This window comes from Emydura macquarii, unplaced genomic scaffold (assembly GCF_026122565.2).
Source record: "Emydura macquarii macquarii isolate MOO-44397 ecotype Brisbane River unplaced genomic scaffold, CSIRO-AGI_Emac_v2 contig_968, whole genome shotgun sequence".
Classification (NCBI taxonomy): Eukaryota; Metazoa; Chordata; order Testudines; family Chelidae; genus Emydura; species Emydura macquarii.
In genome coordinates, this window is record NW_027131105.1 from 9697730 (window position 1) to 9713267 (window position 15538).

Below are 15538 nucleotides of genomic sequence, written 5' to 3' on the forward strand. Positions count from 1 at the left end.
AACGCTTTGCTGTTACCAAGGACACACTAGTTTTTCAAGTCATTAGCGCTCATTCTCCGGTCCTCTCCTTCCGTTATCCAGAGAGGGCCATTCCCGGGAGGGATGAGGATGGAGCTGTGATTTGGTTTTGGTGGTGGTTTGTTTTTTTTTTCCCCCTCCCCAGCGTTTGCTCGGTGGAGGGTGGGGGAGAGAGGCTTCAGCAAGCAGCTCTCCTGCTGAGATCAGCTCTGCTCGAATTTCCCCCAAGTCTTCTCGGGCTCTGAGAGAAACCATGATTTGGAACCTTCTCCGGGCTTTTTGGGGGGTCTTCTTTATTTTCTGGACAGCTTTTAACACAGCCCTAGTGGATGTGGTCGGATCGGAGCAGCAGATCCCCTTGTCTGTGTAAGTGTTTCCATGTTTGTGCTCTCCGACCACGCTCCAGGGGTGAAAACTTGGAATCCCGGTGCCCAAGTTTGTGGTGTTGTTGGTTGCAGATGTTTGACTGCTCAGAGCATTTTATTCCCTGGCTTGGGTGGCAAACGGGGGTATAGAAACTAAAGTTAAAAGCCTTTATTTATTGAAGGTGGTGCTGCTCCATTTACTCACTCTAATATGCTGATTTCTCAGCCCCCAATACTGCTATCCTGCTATTTCATCTTCCTGCTTGCAGTATATTAGAGATTATGCACAGATCTGGCTCTTTACAAATCCGGTTTGTTTGTTTGTTTCTTTTGTTTACGAAGTGCAGTTTAAGCAGCTTGAAATCGGAAGCCTTACCTTGGTGTGTGATGTGAACGACGGGTACCTTGGGCTTGCACTTGTGAATAGCTCCTCTCTTCTTTTGATGTGGTGTTACTTCCTAAGAGTGCTTTTTAATGCAACATTGCTTGGATTCTTCAGAGTGCAGTTGTTGAGGGCTGTAGCACAGTGTGTGTATGTTGATTGCTGTGATATGTGTATTACATTTCTTCCTGTCTTTTTTCCCCCACCCCCCACAGTGTAAAGCTCTGGGCCTCGGCTTTTGGTGGGGAGATCAAATCCATCGCAGCTAAATACTCAGGTTCCCAGCTTCTGCAGAAGGTAAGGATCTCTCCAGTTGTCGTAAGCAATGGTTTTAGCAAAGAAAATGGAGGCAGATTTAGTTTTCTAAACAAACGGGAGAGCAGCACATCCTTTGGTCAGAGGGCTTTTTTTGCTCTGCATACAGTTCCTAGTCCCTGCTGTCTCCTGCACTGTACTGGCTGAAGACTTCCTGATTAACCGGTGATTTTTAGATGGCTTTGAGTTGTGAAGCCCACAGTGAAGCCTAGAACATAGCTATTTTCTCTCATTGCTACTCTGTGATGATGCTGTTTCTGCGATGAAACAACTGCTTCGCTGTGAAAAATGTTAACTTCATTCGAGGAGCAGAATTGGTGCATATTTTTATCCTTCTCTGCATCCTGTGCTGTAGACATGCAGTTCCCTGTATTAGAGAAAGAAGGCTGTACCATTGTTTGTCATCTGTGCTGTTTTTGCAATCCCATTATTCCCCAATCATCTCTACCCAGTGCTGGGATGTATTACATCATTACAGATAAGGGGAATGAATGTGGTTATCTTCTTGCTCAGCTGCACAAGCTGGGTAATAACCTAGTGAAGTAATGCAAAAACTTGAGAAATTGGTTTAAGTCTAAGTAATACTGAAGAGTAATGAGAATGCAGAATTGATTATTAGATTTTAGTATAAAGTTGTACATTTAAATTAGAATAGATGCATCTTCTGATAAAAGTTCTATCTCGAGGTAACTTGGCTTTTATAGTGGTTGTTTAATTAAAAATTGTGAGATAGAAGTTAAAAGACTTCAGTATTGCAATTCTGCAGCATTTAAAATATGATCCTGAAAGTGTGATATTGGAAATCCAACAGTTTCCATTATATGAATGCTACTGATTCCATTTATCAGGCAACTTTTTCAAAGAGGACTTTAGCCCAATGTAACATGCTGCGTGGTAATGAACTATTCATATTGTTTATGGCACTTATTTTTGAAAGTATTTATGTCCTTTGGAAATTATGTAACAGACAGTATGGTCTTACACTGGTGATTCAAACAAAAAGCTTATGCTAAAAATAATTAAAATTGCAGCAATATCTTATTGATTATTCAATATATGTAAGAGTATTTACTGCATAAAGAATTGATGTTTTCAATATTGTGTTCCCGGTATTGCAAAAAATGAGTTTCACATCTTAAGAACAAAAGTATTTGGTGTCTGTGCTTCTGAAGGCCGTTACATTATCTGAATTTAGCATGTTTGGTATACAGTTATTTTAATCTTACCTTCAAGACACTCTGCATTCACTGTAGTCCTACTTCATAGTTTACACTTACTTTAAACACTTCTTTGTATCGTTTGTGCCATCACGCTTCCTGTGTGAACAGTTTTGTATTAAACAAACACAATCACCTCACCTAATCAAAGCATATTCCATGTTTGTTTTGGAAATGATCTAATGTGTTAGATCAAATGTGTTAATTTTTAATAGAGCACTACCAGATATGTAGTTTTAGTTAATGTGGTCTTATTTAACTTTGTCCATAAGTGAAAACCTCTGCATACACAACATGAGTTAAAAAGTTTATCTACCGAAGATAAACTGCCCAGTGTTTGATTGGGTATGTTTTGATTCCCAAGCTGTTAAGACCACAGAGTCAGTATAGATCCTTAATCATTCTTCTCTTCTTCACTTAAATACTGATATGATCGCTTCTATAATAATGTATTTTCCTTTATTTTCCCCCTAAAATAGTAAGATTTCTTCCTGGTGGTTGTTATGCTGTAGGTGATTGAAAGCTACCACAATACTCCTTTTATCTTCGCCTCAGCATCATTTCTAATTCACCTGCAAACATGTTTGTTGTTTTTACAGCTTGATAATTGCATGTTTATTCCCAATATTGGTTTTTAACTTTTTGCCTTTATCCTGGCATTTCATATGATATGATAGATAGATAGGTAGATAGGGCTGTATTTCAGACAGTGGTATTTTATCCCCCACAGCATCTTCATGGCCATAATGTGCGAAGATACCATTGGTGCATTACAATTTTATTTTAAATTCTATTTAAGGGACCTATTCGCTAAAACTTTGCATTTCTCTATGTTGATGGTAGCGGCTGAACCTGGATAGCACAATGCTTTTACAAGTATTCTTTTGCAAAGTTTTATACTTCAGCTTTCTTCAGTTTATTTGTGCAAATTAACACATATCAAGCTTGAAAATTTAAAAGTATAAATGCAAATAATTTTCAGTGTGCATAAGTCAGTCGTGGAATAAATCACACAACATTTGACAAAATAATAATGCATGAGTGTCCGAAACATTAACATTTTTTTCACTGTCCAACCATTTAAGAATCCATTTAGAATTTATTCAAGTAGAATTGGGTTTCAAGAGTTAGCACATTTTAATATAAGGTTGCAGATTTACATGCATTGTTTTTTATCGTATATGCGGATGAAATGATACTTTCTGATTAGGAATAAAACATTAGCAGATCGAGTTATAAAGCATATATAAAGATCCTATACATAATTGGTATGGATTTCTAAGTTACAAAGTATTCTGAAGTCTTTCTAAATGAAATATTAATAGGAAAGGTTATTCAGTTTATTTTGTCTTACTGTGTAATAAGCAAACTTCTTTGCTTTTATATTTGAAATTGAGACTATTTAGATATAGTGCTTCTCAAATATTTTACATTTTGGGGATCATATGATAACTTACTAAATTAAATTTTACAGTGGAAGTTAAATAGGTCTAAGGTGAAACTTTGCAAAGGTATTTCAATTAATATTTAGCAATTCTAAAGTATTGTTAATTGAAGCTTTACTATTCTTTTGAATTTTTGGTAGCTACTCATGTGGAAATGATGATTATTCATCACTCTGAAGCAATCTCTATGTAAATAAATATACGTTTGTGCTTACAGCTATATAACTAAGTTGAAATATCTATAGACAGGGCATTTCAGCATTCTGTTATACTGCTACCTCTATAGTCTGAATATATTGTTATGCATTATAAAAAAAAAAAAAAAAAAGGGGGGGGGGCATAGGACGATGATTTCTTCCAGAATCTGTTCTAGATGAAATCTAGAATGTTCATATATTTTTAACTTGCAGAATTCAAGATCCAGCTGCTTTTAAAAACAAATTACCTTTTTTTTTATTAATACAATTGATTTTTATACTGCATTATTTATCTTTAAAGCAAATGAACACTTGTGTATTCAGAACACTGAACAGAGGAAAATAGGAAAATATTGTGGCTTAGATGTTTCTAACTTAGGGAGGTTTTACAGCTGTCATGTAGATTTGGCACCATAGAAGAAACTGACTGCATGCTACTGTAGAGACATGAATACTCTTCAACTAGTTAGCAAGTATTGCTGGGTCCTAGGATTTGGTTCAAATTAATTAACTCTCCTGAATGATATGTGCTACAGTGTAACTTTTGAGGGGGAGGGGGAAACTATTGTTTCTGTTACACTTTCAGAAAGCATTATCTTTGCTTTTCATCTTGACATGCTTTTAAAAGCCATATGTCTATATTTTTGTGATTATGGCTAATTAGAACTGCAATAGATATGCTAGCTAGTCTGCTGGAATAGCCAGAATTTTTTACATGCAGGATTCAAATCAGGGTTTAAATGCAGTGGAGATGCTTATTTCACCTGCTGTAATAAGAATTCTGAAAGAGCTTTGTTTGGAAACACTGCTGTTCCCATTCTAAAATTCATAGTAATAGGGATTTCCAATTTAATACTGTTGCAACAGAACGGTGGTAATGAAACAGAGGTGATACACCTTCCTTTAATGTTAAAAATAAGTGGGCTTTATGCAATAAAGCTCCTGAAACTCCTGTAGAGTGGCTGGGTCTTTAGCCTGGTTTACGCTTTCTCAGGTTTCTATTGGGAAGGCAATTTTTTCATACACAACGCACTGGTTCCTTTTTTCAGGCCAGAATTGGCAATATTCCATTTAATCAATTGATATAGGGGCAATATTAAAAATAGCCATTTATTTTTCAGCATTTACTATGAAGTGCTAAATACGAGTTTATCCGAAACTCTCTTTTTCTTATGGAAGGAGTTTAACTGAGCCTTTACCGTTATGTAACTACCTATCTTAAATTCTCACAGTGTATAGTATGAATGTGTCAATCCCTTACTTCAAAGTACTTCTTCCACATAGTGGAGCCTCCCCATATCATTGCATTTTCTCAAAGCTTTTTTTTCCAGTCAGCATAAAATTCACATTTTAAAAGATTTAAAATTACGTTTTGTTTTCCTGACTAGATTTGATGCTGTGTCTTGTTAGCTTCTTACAACTATGGAAATGTCAGTACAACATTATTATAACAGGGTGATTTAGATCAATTAGCATTCAGCTGATGCATCTGACTCATGCAGTACATCTATCTTTAGTTTTAAAACACATAATGGTGACTTAAACTCTTTCAAAGTTCACTTTATATTGATTCAGAGAAATTTAGTCCAATTATCTTGACATTAATTGTATTTCTTCCCCCCCTCTCATGCTGCTCATTTTTTAAAAACCTTGGTTTTTTTTCTTCTTCTTTTTCTTTTTAATTCAAGATACTATGTCCTCTGTTGTCTGTATTGGGGAAAGGGTCAGTGGTGTTGATGTTAATGCAAATTAATGCAAAGGCATGAATGATTGTCTTCTTGGACATCAGCTTTAAATTTTATGCCAGTGTTGATTAATAATTTTGATCTTGCAAAGAAGCAATATTGAGTTTTCTTAGTAGGAAGTGTATGATATAAAAATGCATATTTATGTCTAACTTGTGATTTTAAAAAAGGTAAATTTTATTAATCATATAGTACCAATACTCATATTAAGTAAATTATAATTATATTGCTTTCAAGTTTTTGCTGAGCAATACTTCTGGATGTCTTATACAACTAAATAAAAATTGAGTATTGAGTAAGTAAAAATAGAAAATGATAGAGAGATACATGCAAGGATGTAAAACACTTCAATCATTTTAAGAAATTGCCTTTTTTGTGTATGCATCACTTGATATTCCATCTCCTTTTAGTCCGTGCATTTATCTGAACCACATATCCCAGAAAACTACTCTCCACACCAAACTGATTACCAAGCATTTAATGAGTTTGGCTATTACATAGAGACATAAAAGTGAATTTCTTTGGAAGAATGTTTTTTGTTTCCTTTTTCCTCAAGAAAAAAACAAAATGCAGAGCTGCTTACATGTACCAATTTGCAATCTATTGCACTGAAGAAGCTTTAGGAGACTAAAAAAGTTTCATAAAAGGTCCTTATTTAATATCAGTTATGGTTATAAAGTTGTAATATATGAATGCACTCACTTTCTATAGCTCCATGCTTTCCCCTCAGTCAGACAGAGGATTCTCTCTCCTCCCATTTTGGAGTGAAAACCTGCTCCCATTGAAGTCAGTGGGAAAACTCACTGCCTTCAGTGGAGCCACAATTACACCCTGAGTGTCTAGCCTTCCGAACCAACAGCACTGGAATGTGAATCATAGTTTAATGTTTGCAATGATCTACCATATAGTCTATTTTTGCCTGAGTCTCAATAGTGATTTTTACCATCTTTTTTTTTTTTTTGTTAACTGTTAACTGAAAAGAAAATGTCATTTCAAGTCATATTACATTCATGGCTTATTCACATCAGTACTGTCTGCATCTGTATGGGTTTTGCAATCACAAAATGATCCCATTGCTTTTATTATTAAAGGTGAAAGTGTTCTGATGTTGATATACCATGGAAATATGAGATGGCTTCAGTAAGTTTACAGTACATGCATTCTACTTTCAACAAATTTTTGAGTGGACAATCCAACTGGAAAACATTAGCCCTTGAAAGGAAATGAATTTCCTCACTTAATGCATTTATGGTTGTTTGTTTTCACATCCTATATTGGAAAATGCTAACCTTTCAAGGTTAAAAGAGCCAGTCCCCATGCAAATTACTTTGACAGTGAAGACAGGTAGAGCCATGAACAGATGCTGCATTGTAATAGTGAATCATTTTTAAGCAGCTGCTAATCAATACTCTACACTTGCAAATGTCATTACCATTCTATAGGGTATGATATTTTAAAATAAGAAGTGGTTAACACATTGTAGAACACAGACATTATGTACTGATGGGAAGAACTATTCTCTGGGTTGCTATAGAAATTTCACCAAAAGGCCTGCATAAAATGTTATGATTGCTACTACATGCACTTACAAGGCCTCATCACTGTGAGTACTTCATGTAGTTTAGATTATATATAATATTTTTTCCAAAATAGAGTGGCTATTTTCTGTGATCCTCTTTAGCACCTAGCCACCTACTCTGAAAAGACCAAGTACAGTGAATTTCAGTCTAAATGCCAGGCCTGCAGTTGGTAGAAAGCCTGAGCAAAGAGATGCATCTTACTTTGTGTTCTAAGAGCAAATGGGACTCACAGACAAGAGGCCCCTCTGCAAACAGTGACCCATCTTGGGATGGACAGACCTGATTCTGCTGTGTACATTCTAGTTTACCAAAGAATGTCAAGTGAGGTCTCTCCCCCCACCCCTAAAAAAAGGCCAATTTCACAGTGGTCATCAGTATTACTGTGAAATGCATGTACAGATGTTGTGTAGGAGTGATGTATATACACTGACAATATGTTTTTAAGGTCGGTATCTGGGGGATTGGTCATCAGGAAAGACGAAAAACCAGTTTTCTTGCTGACAACATCTGTTTATGTGTAAATTGAGTATTGTCTCATTCACAATGGGAATCCTATCATCAGTCTGAACTGAATGCGACTGAAGGATTGTAATAATTTCAGAAAGGGACTAATAGGAAGAGAACAGCAGCTGGTGAAGAGAAACTTACCTTGAGCTGTGCTTCAAAGGGTTTGCTTTACTGTATTTGGGGAGGCAAAGAAGATACCTGGGCATCCCTGACCTAGAAAGGGAATGGACAGTGGACTTGCTTCAAGAAAGTGGGATCTCAACCAGGCGTGGTTGAAAGTGGTAGAGAACTTTGGGAGAGAGAAGTTTTTTAGACAGGAGGTTAGCCTCCTAGTGAAGTTTAGTATCTAGATAGTGTGTTGTGATTTTTTTATATGCAATCATTTATTTCCACTATTCTTACTACTATCACTTGGTAATCAATTTATTCTTGTTTTCACCATACATTTATCTAAGTGCTGTGGTGTTAAGCAAAATGATGGTCATGAGCTGCGGTGTATTGTTTCTTTGGGAACATCAGGCATGGTAATTCCATAAGGGGCTGGACGTGCAGGGAATGCTCTGAATATTCAAGGTTTGGTGTGTGCCTGTTGTTACCTGTATGGAGTGTGCAAGGCCTATTGGGGCTTGGAAGATTGTGCTTGTGCTGCCAGAGACTAGTGGCTTCAGGGAGTTGATCCACAACTAATCCTGGGTACCCCTGGGAAGCATCACAAATACCCTCAGAAGCCCTCAGTCAAGAAAGTAGTTGTCATGGTTACAAGGTTGCTTGTACTGCTGTCACCTCTTTTCTTTGGTCTCTGAGTGCACCGTCTCAGATGTTAGGACTTGTGCCCTTACCTGTCTAAGGGTGGAATTTAATCATTCACCTACTCTTAGATTAGGATCTGTATACAACACCCCACCTGCCAACATCTTATTAGTGTGCAGGTCCGACTTGACACCTGGGTTTTTTCGCTTTAGGAACCTGTAACCAGTGGAATATTGTGATCAAACAGCCTTATTAAAATGCAAGTATTCTTCATTTACCAGTGGGAACATAACTTTAGACATAAGGATTTGAAAACAATGAACAGTCTACATGCTTGTGTGCCTGAAGTCTTGTTGACACTTGAAGCAGCCTTGTCTACACACTGCAGTGAAAGGCAGACTGTGTCCACACTGGTGTGTAGCTACACACAGTAGTGACAGGCTCTGGTAGGGGGGAGGCAGCATGGAGCTGCTGCAGCCTCTCCCTTATTACTTTGAGTGGGGGAAGGCTCTGGCAGAAGGGATGCAGCAGGATGCTACACTACTAAAAATAGTGTAGGTGACACTGCTTGGGTGTGGAGAGAGCTATGTAGGGTAGATATCCTAGGATTCTGGCATCTCTACTCTACTTCCTTAGGTAGTGCCTCATCACCTACACTGGTGTTTTATATCCGTGCTAGTTGTGTGCAGCGTCTGTACTGTACATGCTGCTGCAAGTGTAGACCTTCCCTTACCTAAAGTCCCATTGTCTCATGTTGGTAACCTAAGCAGGTCTAGCTTCTCCAGGCAACTCCAGTAGGTTTCCATGTTGGAGTCTGGTTCCCCTTTTGTACTCCCGCCCCCGAAAAGAGTGCTCTTTTTAAACCCTACCAGAATTCTTTCTTCTCTGAGATCTCGTGGCTTGGGCCATTTCTGATCAAATCAGTTTTGTAAGCTGGAGAGAATCATCAAAGTGAACAGCCTTGTCCCTTAACATTTCTTAAGTGATTGCTGATAGGTGACTATCTTGAGCCATTTTTCTCCTTCCTACCTCTATTCTAGACCCATATTAAGTTTATTCATGCAGTGAATGCTATTCCAGTATTCAGACCAACGCACAGTATTGTTGAACATTTAGATGCCCTGTAATAATTTATCACAATAGTTCTAGTTTTATTAATTTGTTGATCTATTCCTTACTCCATTATTCTTAATGGAATTTTATAACCTCTCTCTCCCCCTTCTTCTGCCCACCCGCTTTTTTTTGTAATTTGCTTCCTTCTGGTCCCTACTGTATTTTTCTCCATCTGAATCCTTAAGATTATCTGTGTTTTAAAGTGAGGTGAATCGTCTGGACAGAAACAGTCTCATCTGAGGCTGATGCCAAGTGTTTTGCACAGATCAGCTTGCAGGACAAGAGGCTCTTAGAAAGAGAGTGAGTAGTCATCACCTTATCATTGGAACGAGATTAATGACCCCTTTGTGATGCATCTGACTTCAGTGAAAGGCATAAGGATAGGCTATTCCTGTGCCCCACAGCAGAGCACACAATACTGCTACTAATATCATAAGATTGCCTGATCATATCATTTTGAAAAAGTCTGCGTGGATAATTCCATCTTTCTACATGTGATGGCCCTAAAGCACTCTGAGCCATAGTGCCTGCTCTTTGAGTTTATCTCAGAGGTGAACATGCCTATACAAATGGTTGTAAAAGATATTTTTCCTTTTGAACAAATTCTTAGTAGTTTTCTTTTGGCAGAAGTTTATTAAAACTCTCGTAAAAAGGGTTTCCCCTGATGGAGCTCTGGAAAGGTGAGCATGGCAGACTTCCCTGAGGTGTATGTACATAGTGGGTTACTCGCCATGTAAGTACTGTTATTCTAGAATGTCTAAGTAGCTTCTATTCTTATTAATGTTCCTTAGAATATCCTGATGAATATGAAAACTGATTAGAATCTAAGTCATAATCGGGACTTGTGTGTGCTTTCAGTACCAATAACCAGGCAAATTGGTTCTGAAAAAATTGCACCTCCCATCTAACTCCACTGTACTCACTTCTGCAACAAAACTCTGAATTTTTCTTAAGGCTTAGAAACCTTTAGATAGTTATTTTTTTCACTTCAGTTTTGTAGCTGGGACTAGAACTGGAATTTCTGAAACGTTACAAGAAAGCTGTTTTTCATGGTATTTCCATTGAGAGTTGTAAGCGGAAGAGTTGCAAAGATGACAATACAGTATTTTCTCATTAAATTTTAGACAGATTCAATTTGATTACACTTTGGAAAAGTATCCAAAATAAATCTGAAATTCCAGTTTCTCAGCATTTTTCTACTCAACATCTTAGCCTTTTGGCAAAAGTTTTGAAGTCATTGTTAATTTGTGGTATTTGTACCTCTAAAAATAGCAAACTTGATGGTCTTTACTAATTTTGCTTTGTCCTTTAACTTATGTTAAGCTCCGTGAACAGACCTTTAAGTTTTGAATACATTTGTCAAAGCATTAGCCAGATTTTAAATAAATTAAAAAGAGAATACAGATGCTGATTGAACTGCACATTAATATATTCTGCAGTTGTATCAAGGCACAGAGGAAAATGAGAACTCTTTCTTCTGCTAGTCTACTTCTTTTCCCCTGATACAGTCTGTCCTTGTTTACCTTGCTACCTTTGTGTGTGCCTGCTGTCTTTAATCATTTTTTTAACAGTCTGCATTAGCTTTCTGATACTGACTGCCCCATGCACGTTGTCTTGTTTTGTTAGAATGATGCTGTAAACCCATTTTCCCCATCAGGGGCAAAGCTTTTTCAACAGTAACTGATATAGTTCTAGTAGATTACTCTAGAAATCCTCTATGGGGTTGGAGAGAAGGTGAAAACCTCATGTTTTTACAGTTTCAGAATGACTGTACAGATTTCTGGAATATAGAGCATGCCACACTTTTGAACTCTTTTCAGTTGGTTTCTTGTGCAGGGGCATAGAAGTCACAAAATAAACAGTATTATCATTAGGAACAGCATTACTGACATTGATGTGGACTCAGTGGCAGAATGAGGATGAATGGATGGATTTTAAGCAGCAGGCTGAAACTATTTATTAAACTTTAACACGTGGGGGGAGGGCACTACCTACCCTTCACTCATATTGTACTATACCAGGCATTTAATTGGTTCCAGTGCAGGCATTACAGGGCTCCTATTATGTTACCTGTAACTCAGGGTAGGCTTTCTTTAGCTTACCCCCCAGAATGCAGCTCACTCTGAGTCCTACTACCCTTCCTCCACCCCCTGAGGGAGACAGAAGGTGGGGAACTCCCATGAGCCCAAAGACTATCAGCAAAATCCCAGGTATTTTACCTTTTATTAACCGTTTGTTTTATCCTTTTAATCACACTGGAAACTGGCCACAAAATTGCGATTAATTAAGAACTCCACCAAGTAGCTCTGTTAGGGTACTAAGTGAATTCGTACTTAACCCATTGTGGCTTAAAAGTGCTGTGAAGAAGATGAAAAATTCCCTTGCCCTTTACTGTGGGCGAGAGAAGGTCCTTCCTGACCCTCAAATGGGTGATCGGCTAGACCCACAGCATCTGTCAGGCTGGATTCCTGTTCCTAGAGGATAGGGTAGGGCTGCTGGAGTGGAGTGGAAAGAGGCTCCATGTGGCCCCTGTTCTAGGTTAAATCCTGGGAGCTAAGGAATACTGGTCAATCAGCCCCTTTCCATCCAACTGACCAAAAGGTGCCAGAGACTCCATGGATGAGAAGGAGCTAACTGGTGTCCCTCAGCAAGTGCCTCTCTTGCTGTGGGGATATTCCCTTTTCACCTCCAGCACTATCAAGTTCCCTCACCCATTGATGATAACAAATTATCTGTAATTTAGGAACGAGGCAATTTTTGTCCAATTTCAACCCCACTTGAAGTGTGTGACTTTGTAAGTCTAACTGAAAATTGAATGTTACTGAGTTTGGGTCTCACTGAGGGGAAAAGGTGCAGAGGAAGAATCCAGAGGAAAAATAGTTTGAAAGTACAGCAAAGAATGGGAAGTGAAAAAGAAATATGGAGAGAAGGTGTAAAATAGAGCAGAGTCAAGAAAAATATCATTTTTAAAAGCCTAGTATTCAATTGTGCTTAGAGGTTCTGATCAGAATGAGGAACCCATTGTGTTTTGCACTGTACTCACACAGAAATGGACACCCAGATTTTTAGAAAAGGGATCAACAAATGGATGGGGTGGGTGAGAAAAGGGGGAAAAAAAATCTGTGGAGAGAATATAGTCTAGAAAGTACCCTCTTGTGCCAACCAGCTTTTGTGAAATTGTTTTTCCTCCCCAATAAATAAGACTTCATTTTAGCTAGAAAGATCTATGTTTGTTTTTAAATGAAGCTTGAGAGGGAGGTGTGTGGAGGAGGGGGATAGGTTTAAATTGAAAGAAAAGTTTGCAAACTTGAGGTAATTTTGCAAACCTTGAATTGGGTTTGCCCATTTCTATAGTATAAATTAAATATCTAGGAAGAAAGAAGTGAAATACCCCTTTGTCATATTATAAAATAAATAATTCTATACATGTAGACATTTTAATTTCTTTTAGCGTATGGTTAATTCTTATATAAAGTAAGTTATTTGTCTCCTTAAGGCAGGGAAACTTTATGTAAAAGGACAAATTCATGCTTTTGTGATTCTTGTAGCTGATCAGCTCTTTCTGTCTCTTGTTTCACTTGCATATTTCTGGTAGTATGTTTCCTTTTTTAATGGGAGCCCCATTGTGTTAGGGACTGTTTAAGCATGTAATGAGAATTCCTGACCTGGATATCTACATAGATAGCACAAACAAAGGGCAGGAGAAAATAAGTTTTGCTTCCCCATCTGCAAAATGGGATTAATAAGGCACAAAGGTTTTGATTCAGCGAAGTACTTAAGCATGTGCATAACTTTTCATTTTTATGATTTCATAGAGTCGAAGGCCAGAAGGGACCACTGTGATCATCTGCTGTGTATCCCCTGTATAACACAGACCACAGAACTCCCCCAAAATAATTCCTACAGCACATTTTTTAGAAGAACATACAGTCTCAAGTTAAAAATTTGTCAGTGATGGAGAATCCACTTATAACCCTTGGTAAATTGTTCCATGATTAATTAGCCTCACTATTAAAAATTTACACTTTATTGCCAGTCTGAATTTGCCTTGCTTCAGCTTTCAGCCATTGGGTCATGTTATACTTTTTCTGCTAGATTGAAGCCCTTTTGTTCCCCATATAGGCACTTACAGACTGTAAGCAAGTCACTTCTTAACCTTCTTCTTAAGCTAAATAGATTGAGTTCTTCAAGTCTATCCCTATAAGGCATGTTTTCTAATGCTTTAATCATTCTGATGGCTCTTCTCTGAATCCTCTCCAGTTTATCAATATCCTGGTTGAACTGTGGACACCAGAACTGGACCCACTGTTCCAGTAGTAGAGGTATCAGTGCTACATACAGAGGGTAAAATAATCTCTCTACTTGTACTTGAGATTCCCCTGTTTATACATCCAAGAATTATGGCCACATTACAGTGGGAGCTCAGTCTTTTTCAGTGTCACTATTTCTCAAGATAGAGTCCCCCATCCTGTAAGTATGGCCTACATTCTATGTTCCTAGATGTACACATTTATGCTTAGCCATATAAAAACACACATTGTTTGAATGAGCCAAGTGATCCAGATAGCTCTGTATCAGTGACCTGTCCTCTTCGTTATTTACTACTCCCCCAATTTTTGTCATCTGTAAACTTTGTCAGTGATGATTTTATGTTAAAGAGCCAAGAGCCAATCCCTACAGAACTCCATTAGAAATATACCAACTTGATGAAGATTCCCCACTCATGTATTGAGATCTATCAGTTAGCCATCTTTTAATCCATTTAATGCATGTCATGTTAATTTTATAATCTGGTATTTTAATCAAAATGTCATATGGTACCAAGTTAAATGCACCTCACAGATGTCTAAGTATATCACATCAACACTATTTACCTTTACTTAATGAGCTTTCAGTATGTTGGGTGAGATCCTGGCACCATTGAAGTCAATGGCAAAAACTCCATTGACTTACATAGGGACAGGATTTCAGCTGTGGATTTTAGAATGTGTTTAAAGTTAGTCATGTGTTTAAGTGCTTTGCTGAATCTGGGCCACAGAGGTTATGTGACCAGAGCAAGGCCACACAAAGTCTATTGCAGAGCCATAAATAGAACCCAGCTCTACTGAATCCTAGTCAGTAGACTCCCTTCCTCTCAACAGGAAATAAACAGTACTGTGCAGCATTGATGCACCTGGCTTCTGCAGCTCTCTGGTGTTGCAGCCTCAATTAAATAAAAGAAATGGAGATTTTTTTATTTAATTATATGTGAAAATGAATATTATACTCTGTCCAGCATTATTACTTATTCTGACATTAATTTAAACTTTAAACATTTAAACTTATTTTATGGTGTTGTCAGTTTTTGACATGCAAATGATTTCTGCCTCAACAGTCTATAACTGCACTATAAAAGTTGTAGTGAAGCCGGCATTTGGCACCTATTGAAGAGTGAGTGGCGATGGGATAAATATAAGCTAGATATTTCTACTAAGATATTAAGTAACATAAATGTCAACATTTTATTTTATTTTTACGTTTCAGAGTAAACAACCACTTAGGTGCACGGGGGAGTTCATACTTCTCAGAGCTATTATTTTAGACAGTCTACAGACTCAGGAAGGAAACACTTAATCAGTTTACAACTGATTGACATTTTCAATGTTATTTTACAACCATGAATGCTAAAAACAGTCCAAAATTTTCAAAGTTGGGTGCCTACAATCCATATTTAGGTATCTGAATAAATGGTCTGAGTTTCAGAATAGCTAAGTCCACTGGAAATCACACCTACATGAATTAAGGAGCCTAACTTTAGGCACCTGCCTTTGAACATTTTGGCCTATGATTTTTCTTTAAATGAAAGTTTAGATGCTGGAGCACAATTCTGTGTTGAAATGTGGAGGGACTGGGAGGGGGGATTCC

General features: G+C 37.6%; 1 protein-coding gene across 1 annotated transcript in view; it reads left to right on the top strand.

Moving 5' to 3' along the window:
* The first annotated feature begins 112 nt into the window (after positions 1-112).
* CACNA2D3 (calcium voltage-gated channel auxiliary subunit alpha2delta 3) overlaps positions 113-15538 on the top strand; it is a 665237-nt gene continuing 649811 nt past the window's right edge. The window contains exons 1-2 of the mRNA XM_067544184.1: positions 113-384; positions 981-1062. Of these exons, the coding sequence (XP_067400285.1) occupies positions 272-384; positions 981-1062 (195 nt within the window). The 5' untranslated portion in view covers positions 113-271. The remainder of the gene's footprint in view (positions 385-980; positions 1063-15538) is intronic.